A 17231-nucleotide genomic window follows, 5' to 3' on the forward strand; every position below is an offset into this window, starting at 1 on the left:
TTCGTAAACATTTATGGCTCAAGTTAAAACATTCGACTAACAGTCACTATTAATTATAGTAATGTTCATTGTAATTACTGGACTTTCATAATGCAGTATATTACGTTAACTAAATTAGTTTGATCTTTGAGTGACTGTAAAAGTAAGTAACAATGACATGTTTAATTCATCCCAAAGTACGAAAGTACGTTGGGTTGTACGATAGTAGTAAGATGCGTTAATAGTACGATCCATGTTTAATGAGAACTCTCACGTTAAGTAGACCAAACATAGTTGTAAGAATATCTCCAGACTGTAGCAGAGAGTAGAGTAACTTGCTCTTTTACCAGGTGTCCGAATGTGCTGTTGGTTTTAACACCTTCATGACAAGAATGTCTCGCGATGAGGCACAGATGTTTGAGGGCCAAATACAGAAGACGGTGAAGGCCTTCTTTCCCGGCCTCTGCTCCATTAGCTGGATGCAACGGCAGCAGACGGGCGCCCTTCTGGCCAAATGCAACATCATAGTGCGCACAGTGCAAGACCAAGTCACCCAGTACTTGAATGTCAACCAGAATCTCTCAAGCATTCTCATGAAAACTAAAGAATTGGCTCTATACACCAACGATGGCGAAAAGGTCTACCAGAACGACGAATTTCAGGAAGACCTTATTAACCAGCTCGACACCACAATTAATATTGTGAAGACGGAGTTTCTTCAAATGGAAGATATACTGGATACCTTGTACAAGAAGTTAATAAACAGATCCATCGCCAAGTCTGAGGAGGCGTGGTTTGCATATGTGTTAAGAATTGACAATCTCCTCTTGGACTGCCAGAAAGAAATTTTGAGGAAATCTCTCTTGTCATTTGAGGGGATGTTAATGGGCTCCAGAAGTTGCCCTACAGAACAACTTGCCTCGGTTTTTAAGCTTTCAATTAGTCTCACAAACACCAAAATCGTATGCAAGCCCTCAGTAAATCGATTACTAAAAATTGTGAATTCTCTTAAAACTCAGTTTTCCGAGAGTCTGGTAAAAATACCATGTCTTCTTCGGCGCTTTGCTCTTGAAAAGGCTAAAGCTCACAACCATTTGGAAACTCTCGATGACGAACTTTGTGATAAGCTACAGAAAAAGTTGTCGGTTGAGTTCCAGATGCAAGTAGATAACTTGAAAGATAAATTGGAGCAGTGGCAGGAGTACCGCGATTTGTGGGAGGTGAATAGAAAAGAATTCTTCGAGCACTACCTCAAAAGTGCCAAGTCTGTCTATGTGTTCGAGACGGATATTATGACATTTGAAAAGAAAGTGAGAGAAATCGAAAATGTTGACGATCATTTGAAAGTTGGGACATTCTACATCAATTCTGTAAAGTTGAAGAAACAGCTCATTAAACTTTGCAGGTCTTGGATATCAGAGTTCGAAGACAATCTTTATAAGATAGCCTCACATAAACTGGAATCATTGTACACTTATAGCAAAGAAACAAGAGTCTTACTCACAAGCAATCCACAAGCCATACCTTCTCTTCTCTCTTCTGCTGAGGAATGTCATTTAGCGAGACAGCAACTAATGAATTACAGGAATGAGTTCGAGCCTGTCCGAGAGCAGTTCGAGGTATTAAAAAAGTATCATTACAAGTTCCCTTCGAGTGTAAACAAACGTTTAGCTCAGTTGGAGGACGAATGGGATGCTGTGGAGTCCTCGCTAACTAACAAGATACTTGAGCTGAACACGGCACTCGATACCTACAGGAAGGCATACACCGACCGCTCAGAATTAGTCATGGAAGAAGTTGAGGGTCTTAAGGTGCAGTTCAGGCAAATGCTGCCGACTAGATGTGACTAAAACGGTTTTAGAGGCAACTGAAAACATTGGAAAGCTAAACTGTATGATGAGAGACATTGTCAATAAGTTGGTTATTAACGAGACTTTGGAGCTCCTGTCACTTCCAGTGATTGAATTTCTGGAACTCGCAGCCTTTCAGCATGACCTTGTGTCCGTAGAGAAAATGTGGAAACTAGTGGAGGAGTGGCAGAAGACCTGGGACACTTGGGCGGCAATAGTTGTTTGGGAAGTAAGTGCGGTTGCACTTCAGGACACGTTATCTACTTATGGTCACAAAATAAGGGCAATACAGCCTTTTGCTGCTTGTGCTGAAGGCGACTTTGAGGACAGATCTGCTCTGGGAGAGAGTGAATGGGAGTTTAAGGAGGAAATTTTATCTAGAATAGAATTATGCAAGCTTTTAGTGCCTCTTACGCTAAATCTACAAAACGCCAATCTTAAAGACCATCACTGGTCTCAGATAAAGTCTCTCGTCAAGACGGAATTTGATAAAGATTCAGAAGCGTTCACTCTTGGGTTCCTCCAGAAGCTCAATTTAACATCATACAAAAAAGAAATGACTGCCATCATGATAGATTCAACAGAAGAGACGAAGATTGTTAATGACATCCAAGATATAAGACACCTGGCCTCGCAGATAACTCTCAGCCTTAAGCCCATTGCCGTCCATGGGCGTGTCTGTGGTCGAATCTACAGTGGAAGCAAACTCAACTATTGCAGAACTGAATATGAGGCTGCAGATACTGTCTGCCTCACACCATGCCAGACCATATATAGCAGACATTGAGGATATTCGCTCTATGCTCTCATCTATGATAAATTTCCTTGAAAATGTAGAGGCGCTGCAAAAGAAGTGGGCCATGTGGGAGCCTTTCTTTCACGTGGCAGACGTGAGGCTTCACCTGATGCAAGCGACAGCGATCTTCGACTCTTTGAACGAGCGTTGGAGAAAGTTATCGACACTCATGACCTCAGAACACTTCCTGAAAGCTGTTGCTCTTCAGGAGAACCTCCAAGAGGAAGTCAAGTTTTTGTCGGAAGAGTTTAACAACATCGCTCAACACGTCAAGCCTTATCTTCAAGACCGAAAAGAGCAATATTCACGATTTTGGCTTTTGTCTGATGACGACCTTGTCTCAGCCATATCTACTGTGTTGGACGGACAACATGCAAAGCCATTTCTGTCGAAGTTATTTACAAATGTAGCCAAAATAAAGCAGGAAAAAAATAGTCACTTAGGAGCACTGGAAATTATCGGAGTATATTCTAAAGAGGGCGAATTCCTCGAACTAAATTCTTACATTCCCATTCTTGGTTCTTTTGACTCCTGGCTCAAGAACCTCTCTTCTGGCATAGAAGCAACACTTAAAGATAACGTGAAGCAGTGTAGAAACAGCATGAAGTCTGTTACGATGAAAGTAGATGATATTGTAAAACTATGGCCCATCCAGGTCACTGTAATCGCTTTTGTCATGCACTGGACAGTAGAAATAAGTCGAGCTCTGGCTAAATTTAAAGGTCATTTAAATTCAGATCATCTCCAAGTATTTAAAAAGAAAGCGAGGGACTCACAGCTGAGGCTCGACGGCAGTCTGCAGGGAAACTTATCCAAGCTCATGCGAGAGAAAATTCGCTTGTTTTATCTCACAGTTCTCCAGATGAGAGACTTCCTCACCTCGGCGTCTGAAAGCAGGAAAGGTCTCTCGAGTGAGAACGAAATGCTGCTACGATACACCTGGGATAAAGATTCCGACAACATGTTCCTGCAGATCGGAGCCATTAACTTGACTTACTCGTGGGAATATCAGGGATTGTGGTCCTTTGCTGCATTTACTCCATCCATGACTCGCTCCATTCTTAACCTCTCAAGAGTACTGTCTCGGGGCGTGGCTGTTGGCGTGCTGGGTTCTGACGACTGTGGGAAAACAGAGACTATTAAGACGATGGCTCAACTTCATGGTCGCCACCTGGTCATAATAGCCTGCACTCCTACCCTCACTTCTGTTCAACTGGTGCAGTACCTCTTAGGAACCTGCCAGTCTCACTCTTGGCTACTGCTAGAAGACGCTCACCACCTCGACCTCGATGTTGTGCCAGTTCTCGGGGAGATGCTCCGGGTGGTGCAAGACGCCCAACGAGTGGTGACCGCTGCAGCAGGAGCTAAGGCTGGTGGTGGTGGGGGGACGAGGGGCAGCAAGCTGCACCAACCACCAACCAAGATTCTGGAAGGGGTGGAAATGGCTGTGTCCCCTCTGGCTGCTGTTCTTCTCGAGATGGTACCCAGCCACCCTTCTTCTCTCAAGACAATGGACATACTGAAGCAACAGTGTAAGCCTGTTGTCATCTTTCCTCTGGATTTACAAGTAAGCAGTTTAATAAACAATGTTACCCCAATTTTTCTTTAGTTTATCAACTTGCTTGATGTGTGTGTAAATTTAAATATATACAGTATACAATATTTTGCGATACACACACACACATACACACACACACACACACACACACACACACACACACACACACACACACACACACACACACACACACACATACATATATATATATATATATATATGCCTCGTATGGGCCAATAAGCCTTCTGCAGCCTCTATGTTTCACCTCACATTTATCCCTTATGTATCCCCCCATGTTTTCACCTTTATTGTATATATATATATATATATATATATATATATATATATATATATATATATATATATATATATATATATATATATATATATATATATATAATATAATATATGGATGCGTCGTACCCAATGTTGTAACCTTTTTTGTATAAAGAAGTTTTACATAAAATAAAATGACAAAATACAAAAAATATAGGGGGTGGGGGTAGTAGGAGAAGACAATGTGTGAGTGTACACGGGTGTCACCAAGGTTTACCCGGATGCTACATATCGTCTTCTTCGAGGTTGAGGGTCCCTACAAATGCAACCAGAGGTGGTACCCCATATATATATAATCATAAATTGACCACCAAATGACTAACCATTATTAACATTTGATTAATATTAGACATGCATGTGGCCAAACAGGTGATAACGGAGTGTGTGATGCTGGTGGAAGGCTTCAAGGAGTTCCGGACTCTGTCGGTAAAGGTGAGCGAGGCTGTAGAGAGCTTGGCCACGGCGCTCCCTACCCGCTACCGGTGGCACCTGAGCACCAGGAGTCCCTCCGCTATCGTCGCCCTGGCCAAGGACATCATGAAGAGGATGCCTGAAATTGACGAAATTGACACCGTTCCTCTCGCCTTGAGAGAGTACTTAATGCCGCAGCTGAAAGATAATGACTTGCCAGTGTTCAAGGAGGTGTTTGAGCTGCTGTTCCCAGATTTCGACGCTGTATCTCCGGCCAACGATGTCCTGAAAGAAGCTCTAGTAATAGAAATGAAGGAGAATAATTTAATTGTCAAAGACAGTTTTATCGAGAAAGTTCTTAAATTACATGAGGCTATTTCCAAAAACCAATTTGTTTTACTATTTGGAAATTCTGGTTCAGGGAAATCCACAGCACTGAAGATGCTTGAAAAGACGATCAACAGACTTAACGATGAAAAAAACGCAAGCTTCAAACCTACCAAGATGGCCGTACTCAATCCTCTGATACTTGAGCATGACATACTGTACGGGCCCGGTGAGGAGGTAGCGGTGAAGGCGGGTGAGGGATACCTTCCTCATGCGATCAGGAGACTACAGAAATCTGACCTTGCCTCTGAAAACTGGCTCATCTTGGAAGGACCTCGAAAACATTGCTGGCTCAAGAACTTCTTTCATCACGTGCATTTCACAAACAATAATTTCCTCACTGGCCATCGACAAACAATCTCACTTCCCAGTAACTTGAAGATTATGCTTGAGGTCTCTGGAGACATTAGTCACCTCTCCCCAGCCGAGTTGACCTCTTGCTACGCCGTCTTCTTCCCTCCACAACACCATTTGTGGGAGGACATCATCCAGAGCTGGCGAGCTACCATTACAAATAACAGGATCTCACGAGCGCTGCAGACCTTAATAAAGAAGAATCTTCCGAACTTTATAAATATCCTCGACTCGGAAACTATCACAAAGCCACATATGATTATGAAAGCCAAGGCATTTGTGGCTATCATGAAATCTTTTATGGACACTGAACTAGTTAAAGCCGATCCAGAGGATTGGGTAGCTAGGCTTTCACCAGTGTTCATATTCAGCATCATTTGGTCTTTCGGGGCTGATATCTCCGCCGCAGAGGCTGCAGAGTTCCAGGAGGTGGTGACAAGGATGATCGAGGACGTTCCGGAGGGCGGCATTTATGACTACTATGTAGATATATCCACTGGACACTTTGCCCCATGGAACAAACTAGCACCAAGTTTAGAAGAACTTCCTCTGCGCATTCCAGTAATTGAATATAGTGTCATTCCCACGAACAGAATTATTAAATTCTCAAAGATAGCCCAAATGTTAATGGCTGAGGGTATTCCTGTTCTTCTCAAAGGTGTTCCTGGATCAGGTAAAACTACCATTATTAATGTATTAAGACAGACTCCCGATCCCACGAAAGAGGTGATGGTACTCAGCCAAACAGCGTGTACTCATGCTAAGGATATTCAAAGCACTATTGAAAACAGTCTTATTAAGCAAGGTAAGAATGTTCTTGCCTGTAAAAAATCTAAGTTACATTTGTTGATTGATGATCTTCATTGTACTGATGGAGACAGACATTTACATGAAATTCTGGCAACAGTAAAGTTCACTGCAAATAATCGGAAACTGTATAGCCATGAGAGCATGACCTTTCTTAAGATTCCAGAAATATGTTACATGTTTACTTTTCAAGCGACAGATTGTGACTTTGGTCAAGAAAAAACGCAAGAGATAAAAGACCATGTTGAAACTTACTGGCCGGAGTCGCTTCACATTCTGACAATGTCAGATTTGGGGAATGAAGAGTTGGAGGCAATCTTCAGTCAGCTGTATGATAAAACTCTTGGACATTTTGAACAGGAAGTGAAATGTTTAAAGTCCGTGGTAGCTGAAGGAATTATTTACCTCTATCAACGCATGGGAGAGAAGAGCCAGACTGTGTGTGGAGATCATCTGCCTCTCATCCATCATCCTCGACAAATAGTATCAGTGCTGAAGGGTCTTCAACTAGCAGATGAAGAAACACAAGATCGAGACAACTTCTTGAAACATCTTACCCATGAGTGTTACAGAGTGTTCCATGATTTAGGCGTTCTACCTTCATCCGACTTTGACAGCTTAATGAACCAAGTTCTCTCAGAATTTCTCTGCATAAGTCTCAACGCCGTCAGTGCGGATCCCGCCTCGTTTTTACTGACGCGGCTTGGCAACAACGACAACTTTTACGAAGATTCAGATATAGAGAAGCTACGACCGATTCTACAAAGCGCTGGAAAGGCTCTTGTTGGCGAAAATAAAATGTTCGCAATCCACAACAGCCTCGTTCACCATACTGTTCGTCTTCTGAGAATTCTAGAATGTCACGGTGCCAGGGGAGGAAGGCCTACGGAGGACACGTGCTCTTCAGCAGTGCCAGAGGGTATTGGGGGCCACCTAATACTGGTGGGTCCTGAGGGCTGTGGGAAGAAAACATGTGGGCGTCTCGCAGCCTCGGTTGCTGGCTACAAAATCTATGACGTTATTGGAACTGAAACTGAAGCAACAGTCCAAACTAAAAATATCATCACAGATTTAGAGATGGACATCCCAGTTCTTGCAATAGTTGACTGGAATATTTTGGAAAATGCTAGGAATTTGAAATTTTTGAATGATTTACTTGTAGAACAACAATATACAGACAAGGCAAAAGACTGGCGAACTAACGTCAAAGTTTGTATATCAGTTCCAGCCTTGGAAGAAGCTCATGAGATCATGAAATACTTACCTGCTGTTTCAGCTTTCTACAGTGTTGACACTTTCCATAAATGGTGTGTGGAGGACCTACAAAGCATCGGAAAGCAAATTCTTATGGAATCTCTAGACGAAAATATCGCAGAGATAAAAGCCCAAGCTGTGTCAGAAGTAATGGCTTTCATACACTGCAACACAGGATCGAACCCTTCTGCAAGATTTTTAGAATTTGTCACAGTGTTTCTACAAGTGCATAACAAGCTGCTTAGTGATATCGTTAAAGACAAGGAAAGACTCAAAATAAGTATTGTGAAGTATGAAGACACTCAGAAGCGGGTGACAGAACTCTCAAAACAGCTGGAGGAGCAGCGGGCACAGGTGACCTACATCCAGCAGTCTTGTGGGGGTGTTGTCCTCAAGATGAGAAACATCAAGTCTGAGCAGGGAAGGCTGGAGCAGGACCTGGCCAAGAATGCTGTGCTGCTGAAGAGACAGAAGGACGAGTCAACCAGAATAGGAGAACTCATCAGCCGTGACCTTACTGCCCCTAAGCTAGAAATGAGAGCCATTCATCGCAAGTTGGATCGTATTACTAAAGCAGAATTCGAAAGTCTGAAGAGCCTTGGAAGGCCACCAAAATGTTTAGAATTAGTATTCGATGCTGTGCTTACAACGCTTGGGTTAGATCCATCGTGGAACGAAGCTAAAAAACAAATGTCAAATGGATTAAATTTTGTATCGTCTATTAGAAAACTTTCCGTCGAGGACACAAATGAAAAAATTCTTTCAAGGATCCAGTCCTACCTGAAAATGGATGAATTAAACATTGACAAAGTTGCAAAGGAATCTTTAACAACAGCAACTTTTCTCAGTTGGTTACATACATTTGAGAAATATGTTAGAGTGTACAAGGACTACCATCCACTCAAAGTACAGGCAGACGTAATCGGCAGAGACATCGAAGCAACGGAGGAGGCCATTAAGCGCTATGGAGACGATCTAGCTGGGTTCAGCATGGAGCATCACATTCTTATGGCGCAACTGAAGGAGAAGGAACATCACCTGGAGGCTGCTGAAGAGGAGATGAAGGTCCTGGAGGGCAGGATACAGCTCGCCCAGAAGGTGATGGCACAGTTGGGCGAGAATAAGATACACTGGGAAGAAGCTCTCTCTCACTCCAGCGTAAACCTTCGCAACATCTTTGGTGATGCCGTCTTGGCTTCAGCTTTTGTGACTTATATTGGAGGATTTACATATTATGAGCGACAAATTATCCTTAAAAAATGGCAAGAGAAAATGGACGAATTGTGCATATTTTACACTAAAGAAAGAAACGTTCTGGACATTTTAGCTCCTTTGGAGTCACAGGTTAGATGGCATGAGGAAGGTCTGCCTATAGATGCATTTTCCCTCGAAAATGCTGCAGTCATTTGTAACTCTAGCCTTTCGCAACTGGTCCTTGATCCACACAGCATACTTGACCAGTGGATCTGCAAATGGAAGGACTCAGTGGAAGTTGACCTTAACAAGAGTGATTACATAGACGAAATTGAGGATATTATGAATAAAGGAATGACTTGTGTAATAATACAAGAAGAACTATCACTTCCAATACATATCCTTCAAATTCTTGAAATGGAGCCAATAAGGTCAGATGATGACACCAACAAAACGTTCATAAAAGTTGGAGAAAAGAAGATGCAAATCCACGAGAGCTTTAAGCTTATAATACTATTAAAACAGAGAGAAACTCGCATCAGCAACAATATTAGAACTCTGGTCAGTGTAGTGAATATGGAGAGTCAGCAAGAAGGTCTGGAAATGCTCCTGACGGCTCGGGTCGCCTCCCACTGTCAGCCGGACTTGACTGAGATGCTGAAGAAAACCGAATGGGACTTACTGGACCGACAAAAGCAGCTCGCTGAACAAGAAGAGGCAATAAGGAATCTTATGTCCCGCTTTGATGATGACGTTCTAGAGGAGAGTACTCTCATGGAGATGCTGCAGACGGCGTGCGCAAAGGCGGCCGAAGCTAAGAAGAAATGCCACGACCTCCGCAAAACTCTGGATTCAGCCAAGGAAGGGACTAACGCATACAGGAAAATTGCAGAGTTGATGACGCGACTTTATCTGATGGTGGAGCGCTTTTCCCGCTTGCAGCCTTCCCTCACGATAGGGATAAACCGCTTCAGCATCCTCATCTTAGGCGATATGCAGTCTCAGAGCCTTGCACCGCCCTGGGGGAGGATGTTGGACAGTAACACCGTCATCAAGATGCTCCAGTCACTCTACCGGTTAGTAACCTCGACAGTCACAGTAATATAGCACGACAAACTCGGTGAGTCACGTCATAAAACAGTCTTGAGTGAATAACTCATACCTTGAGTTTATCTCACATTATGACTTTTTACAGACATAGATTTTAATTGTATCTAAGTATTTTATTTGAATTTTGTGTTTTTTTAATAATTAATATATCATATAATGTATTCTTTATGTAAAGTAGTATGAAGTTAAATAGCAAAAAAAAATTATAAATATATTCGCTGATATCAGCAGATAAATAAGCGAAGATATTACAGAAAGGCTAAATTTAAATTCTATGGACTAACTTGTTTGGGATTCTTCCTTTATCCATATTATTGAAAGCAAAGTTTATTTTCTCATTGAAGCATCGCGTTATGAACATGATGTGTTACGTTATAAACAACCCTTTACAGCAGCACTGCAAATACTATATTCAGAATAACCTCTACAAATGTGTCTTCTCTGCTCTCAGACACTTGCAGGAGCAAGTGAGCCGGATCTCCTTGGTGACTGTGGGACTCCTTCTGGCCATGTGGTACGAGCGTCACCTCGGCCTCCTGACTCCTCAGTTCTGTTCTCTCCTTTACACTCCTTTGCTAACGCAGGTCGACCCTCCGTACTGCCCATTAGACCTCAGACCTCTCCTCAACTCAGAGTCCAACATTATGAGCCTACAGCCCTTGCAGACTAATCCAGCCAGAGCTTCGCGTCCCAATTGGCTCACAGAACGACAGTGGGCCCAGGTGTTGGCTCTGTCAACCGTTGAACCATTCTGTGAACTGCCGGACCATATGCTGACCTATGAACATTTGTGGCGTGTGTGGTATATCACGGAACAGCCCGAGGCAGGAGCACTTCCAAAAAAAATGGAGAGAAAAATACGAGGCATAGCTAAACTAATTCTTATTAACTGCCTAAGATCAGATCGCCTGGATGAAGCAGCCATGCTATACGTTCAGCGAGTTCTGAAACAAGAGGCTAGCGAAGCCACAGCCAAGGCTCTACTCTCCGCGGCAAGTAAAGGCACTGCCTCAGAGCCCATCATCGTCTACAGCTCTGAGCCGCTGGATATAGAATACATTCTGCAGCAAGTTCAGCCCCTCTGCCACCCTATCCTGTCATCTTATCCCGAGTCCCTGGACGTGTTGGCTCTGGGTCAGGGCAGGGAGCGGAGCCTCAGTGTGCGCCTGCACCATTCTGCTCAGAAGGGTTACTGGATGCTTCTGAAAAAGAGCACGGCTGCTGCCTCATGCATTAACTACCTAAATGAACTTCTTAGAGATGACTTGATTAAAACAGCGCATAAACGATTTCAGGTTTGGATGTACTTTAACAGCGATGATGAATTGCCAGGCAGCTTAATGACTTCCTGCCATAAGGTCTATTTATGTTTACCATCAACAATCAAGGAATACCTGCATCATTTGTATGAACTTGTCGGAGAGAGTCGCTTGTCAGTCTACAGCAATGAGTGGAGCAAATGGTGCCTGCTCAGTCTCGCCCTGTTCCATATAGCATTTGTGACGCGACAGACTCTAGAAAACAACAGTACTCCTGTTGCACAGATCCTCGGGGATGCTCAGTGGGAGGAGGCAGAGAATGTACTGAGGACTCTGGTGGCCGGGAGTCTCCCTCCAAACAGCAGCATCCTCCCGACCCTTACGGCCCAGCTCACTGATATCTATGTCTCTGGGGCACTGACTGAGGAAAGTCACAATGTTCTCGCCCAGCTCCTGCACGTCTATGTCTCTCCTGAAGCTATACAGAATGTCCCAGGGAGAGTCTCTGCTCTCACCCACTTTACTGTGCCCAAAACCACCTCGCTGGTGGACCACGTGACTCAGATGGAATTCATCTACCTGGCTCAAGCTGTCTCCTTGACCGGCGTCGCACCGATGGTCATCCTAAAGAACCAGAGAGACGAGGCTCGAGATATTAATATTGCTCTACGAACCATCCACGAAACCCCAACATTAAGCCACTCTGTTAAAGAAATTGATTGGTTAAAAGGTTTTAATACTAAGAAATTTAAGAAAATACAAAAATTACAAGTCCAAGGGTCTCTTCAATCAATCATAAAGCAGGAGATTGACGAGTATATTAAAACTTCAGAAAACACATCAATAAAACTAAAGGTTTGCAATGACTCAAATTCCCTCTTGGAGGCCCTTGAGGGTAGCGTTCCGGACTTAGACGTAACGTGTGAAGGTGATGATCTGCAGAAGATTGAAGCAAAATTAGACCGGCTGAAGGCAAGAGGTAACTTTCTTTATGACATGGTGAATCGAGCTGAGCAGCCACGGACCATTCGACTGGGATTGCTGTGGGAACCTGCAGCAATGTGGGCGGCAGTCACCCGCAGCTGCTGGGGTGAGATCTGCGCGGTTGGACTAGAGGTGGTCGTGGCCACCAAAACTCTGTGCGCTGGTCTGGCTGCTAAAGGAGGCGAAGCAGAAGGTAAAGCCGTGAGTGAGGAGGACGAGAGCACCACGCTGGTGCTGGAGAAGTTGGTGCTTCTCGGAGCACTATGGGACCCCACATCCGAAGAGGTGATGACGGAGACGCTAGGGTCCAGCTTGCCAGCCTCCACCACTCTCGACCTAAGCATCATGCAGTGCACACCACGGGTCAAAAAGATGTTGCGGAAATCAAGCAGAGGTAAGAGACTCCCGCAGACACTCTAAGCTCAGGTTTAATTTTGTTATCTCCAGTTGTAGAAGTTGATTTGGTTTGCTTGTCTGTTACCCCATTGCTCGTCCAGATCTGCACCAGCTTTGAAAAAGACCATAAACTCTGGCATTTTCTCCTGTTAATTCCCTTCTCTTCTGGTCTGGTTAAACAACAAACACGTAACTGAGACCAGAACTGGTCAATGGTAACATTGATTGGTTACCATTGGTAACATTGATTTGGTTACCAAAAAGTAAGTACAAAAAAGATGCATTCTTCAGAGGCCATAGATTTCTTCGAGCTTCTTGCATGCAGAGCAGGTTTATATATTTTAAAAGTAGTTATTCTTGTAGATATGTTACTGAATATGACCGAAAGAGATTAGTGATTCTAGGCCGAATCTTTTCTGTGTTGCTTATGTTCTTTTTCAGCTGGGAAGGAAATTATAAAATAATTTCTTCAAAGTTTATTTTACACATTTAATTAGTCTCACACCTGTTGCTAAAAGGCGTATTCCGCTAAATTGCACCTTAGGCATCTTCGGAGGCAGAGAGAAAGTGAATATAGATGATGATGATGTTTTAGATTCAGCTGCTTGGAACAAAATTGTCAAGTAGCACGGGCTATAGTGAGCACGTAAATACAGATGGGCTGAAGCAGCAGTGTATACTACATAAAGTTATGAGAAGTAAGGTGACTACACTGTTGGAAGGATTGGGTAATTCTTCCCTGCACTCTCATTGGTCGGTTAGGGCAGTAGGTATGCTATTAAAATGGTAGTTCTGCCCTGGTCATGCAGATGTTATGATGTACCTAGGTGTAAGCTAGTTGTTGATAAGTGGATGAAAGTGCTGTATATGAAGTACTTCAGATATGTCTAATCTTCTACTGTCACTCTATCTGTGCATTATATCAGAGTAGCTGATCAGGATATCTCCGGTAATAGTGTGATTATGTTTAGAAGTTACGTGAACTTTGATAAAGCCTTGCTGTTTTTGCATTGCCAGGCACTTTGAAAGAGATATTGTTGTCTTGCCTATATATTGAGATCGTTGTAGTTGACAGTCGCCAAGTGGGCATGTTAAGACAAATTCAAGATTTGTATCTTTTCAAGGCGTTTGGTTTGTTGTTGGGAAGAGCTCTTCATTGGCAAGTTGGTGGTCTTCTTGCTCCTGTAGTATATTGTGAGCTGTATCTTAGGCTTAGTATTGATAGGAGTCACGTTTCTGTCGACTATGTCTCTCCTCCGTCTTGTTAGTCGTGACAAAAGAAGTTCCTGTACTCGAATTTAATAGATTCTGTAATGTTGCACACATCAGCAGTAGCACGGCGGGTTATTTTCCTTGTGATACGACCTCTTCCATATAACCAATAGAGTATCTATTGTTGACAAGCAGCTTCTTCATTACTGAGTTCCTTGTCAACCTTCTTCCAACTGGAGCTGTATAGAGGTGCACAGTACACGAAGGCTTCAACATCACCAGTTTGTACCTATCAGGGCACCTACTAATGGTGCGTATATTATTAATGCACCATTACGGCGCATTCCTACGTTAATTTTCTTGTTATGGACTGAAGTGTAAAGGCCACTATTTATTTCCGAAACTGTGAAGACAAGCCTCTTTTCTTGGGTATAACAGTTTCGGAAAGGTATAGTGGTTATAATTAGGGAACTAACTTAGGAATGTAACCTTAATCTTAGTAGTGAGCACCCTGACCCATACAAGCGAAAGTGATGCTGATGCTGACGTCTACTGCGCATTTTTACACAGCTCCAGTTTGAAACAGGTTGACGAGGAGCTCAGCAGCGTGAGACAGGTCCTCCTCAATAATGAATACTCTAATGGTTATGTGCAAGAGATCTTCAAGAGAAAGGGAAACCAACATTGTACCACTGATAAGGAGGTCAGCATGGCAGACACTCGTCAGTTCTAGTAATGTCTACTCAAGGAATTTCTTTCCTCCGTTTTGTGACTAGTTGAAAACGAGTTCCGAAAGACATTAGCGACAGAAACACGACTCCTACCAACACTGAACAGGAGAAAGAGCTCACAGTCACTCTAGCATATAAAGAACACTCTTCCAGCGTCAATATCCCTGTAGATACGGATATATGAATTGGCCAAAATAGCTATGTAACATTAATGAGGTTCCACAATGAAACATTTATCACCTCCCACTAGTAGTAGGCATCCATCAGTCTCAGGAGACTATGGTGTTGGGCTCTGGTTGTCGGTCTCCCACTAATGTACACAAATTTATGATGATTCGCAGTACACCGGACTCCGGTACACATGAGCGAGGACCCGATGGCTCCGCCGCTCTTCTGGGTCCACATGCCCCTCTCTGCCTCCATCACCAGCCACGTCTGCCTCCTTAGCGGCGTCCGTCTCCTCGCGTCCTGAACCCCTCTACTGTAGTAGTAGTCCTCTCTGGTACCTCCTTGAGAAATAAAAGAATTCTTGAGGTGTTCTGAAGAAGTAGTCCCAGTTGGCACGTCTTAAAGTGTCCTGAGAAAAGTAATCTCAGTTGGCACGTCATGTGGGAACCGACCTGTGAGATTTATATTTATTTAATTTATATGAATTTATATTTACGTTAATTTATATACTTCGATAGCAATTTGTATAATGATAAGTGGACTGTATTTCTGCAATAATCTCATAATCTCACAAATCGATCCTCTACACATTAGGGGGGGGGTTATTAAATTAATATATATATGCAGCCAATCAAACTACAGAAATAACTACATACATTAAAGAGGTTCCTTATCTTATAGTACAGCAGGTTAGTCCACCAGGTATAACTAGGGTGTAGACACCAAATTATCCTCTTTGAGGTAGCTGCCATATCACCCAGTAACTGGTGCACAAATCTTGCATCCTCGTCTTGACCTGTCAAAAGTGCGCTAGCTGTGAAGCCAGATACCTATATATGACAAGTATATCAGAGAAAACAGTACATGGAACATGAAGACCTGGCTTAATTACCTTTAGTTTGAGGCTTCCATGTGATCTAACCGGGTCACCCTATATAATGACATTAATGGCCACTAATGATAAATAATGGGTTTCGGAAAGAACACTTAACTTGATTTGTTGACAGCGTGTTGACAGATGGTACACCTTTGGTATCCATAACACTACGTCCAAGTAAAATTAACAGGAGCCGAATTTGCTCCCGTGTGAGCCTCTGGTCTCGAATATACACAATGGCTGTTTAACACTCCATACTATTGACGTTACTGGCCGACATTGTCCAGAATGATAGGAGCCGAATTTGCTCCACACGTCTCGGAGGTGACACAACAATGGCTGCCCTCCTTCCCCACTGACGCCTGGCCTACTTTGTCCAGATTTCAGAAGTGATAGAAGGGTCACATTTACTCTACTTTAATATTGATAATTAAGTTAATTTATATAAGATGTTTTTATGATGGTAAAGTCCAAAGACTAATGTATTTAAGAATAATTCCCAGCAGAATAGCTGGTGAATTATAATAGTATGTGGTGATGATATCCCGTTTTCTTTAGACGGTAATTCCACTACAAGTTACGTTTTCTATGGGTAACTTGTTTATACAACACAGCTATTATCTGTATGATATATTAAATGGTGTCGGATTTTCCGACACGTCACGAAGTATCCTGGGGACATTAGTTCTTGTAACACATCTTGATGTTCTGAGAAAGTAGTCCATAGCAACTGTTCTTGAGAAATTGATCTTCATGTTATTATCAACTGGCGTGTCGTAAAGCATCCGGTGAGGAAGTTTCTTCACATATTTTCAAAGCATGTCCAGAAGCGACTAGTAGGTAACAACACTGTTATACATAACAAGGACAGGTATAATGTCCTTCTAGCACTAGAAGGGTCGATCTTGTACGTGTGGCTTCCGAGGATCAACAGCCCCGCGGCCCGGTCTCCCGGACCCGGTATGGTCATTGTCTATCTCTGGTTATGCAAAGGTTATCTCTGTGTTAAAATCAGGGCCAGAGCTGTCAAATGGTACATATTCAAGTAAACATTTTGAAGATATTATGTATTTCTTATTACATCTATTTAGTATTAGCATAAGTTCAAATTAAATTAAATTTCTACACAATATTGGTAAAAATATGTAGAAATATATATACATATATAAACTTATGATAGCTAGCCTTGTACCTTGCATGTAACCGATGTTGTAATCCTTTTTGTGTAATTAAGTTTTAAATAAAGTAAATTGACAAAATATAAAAAATATAGGGGATGGTATGAAAAGGCAATGTATAGTGTATATGGGTGCCTCTCAAGGCTCTTCCGGATGCTACATATCGTCTTCTTCGATTTCGAGGGTCTATATATATATATATATATATATATATATATATATGTCGTACCTAGTAGCCAGAACTCACTTCTCAGCCTACTATTCAAGGCCCGATTTGCCTAATAAGCAAAGTTTTCCTGAATTAATATATTTACTATAATTTTTTTCTTATGAAATGATAAAGCAACCCTTTTCTCTATGTATGAGGTCAATTTTTTTTATTGGAGTTAA

At 42.6% G+C, this 17231-nt stretch overlaps 1 protein-coding gene across 1 annotated transcript; it reads left to right on the forward strand.

The window, feature by feature from the left end:
- The first annotated feature begins 350 nt into the window (after positions 1-350).
- Positions 351-16726, forward strand: LOC123754404 (dynein axonemal heavy chain 2). Its single transcript, XM_045736787.2, is given in 6 exon segments — positions 351-1826; positions 1828-2490; positions 2492-4192; positions 4889-10002; positions 10488-12673; positions 14960-16726. Coding segments are annotated over 6 exon segments (11259 nt in total). The 5' UTR covers positions 351-362; the 3' UTR covers positions 15091-16726.
- Positions 16727-17231: the final 505 nt, after the last annotated feature.

The sequence above is a fragment of the Procambarus clarkii genome, chromosome 18 (assembly GCF_040958095.1).
Source record: "Procambarus clarkii isolate CNS0578487 chromosome 18, FALCON_Pclarkii_2.0, whole genome shotgun sequence".
Lineage (NCBI taxonomy): Eukaryota > Metazoa > Arthropoda > Malacostraca > Decapoda > Cambaridae > Procambarus > Procambarus clarkii.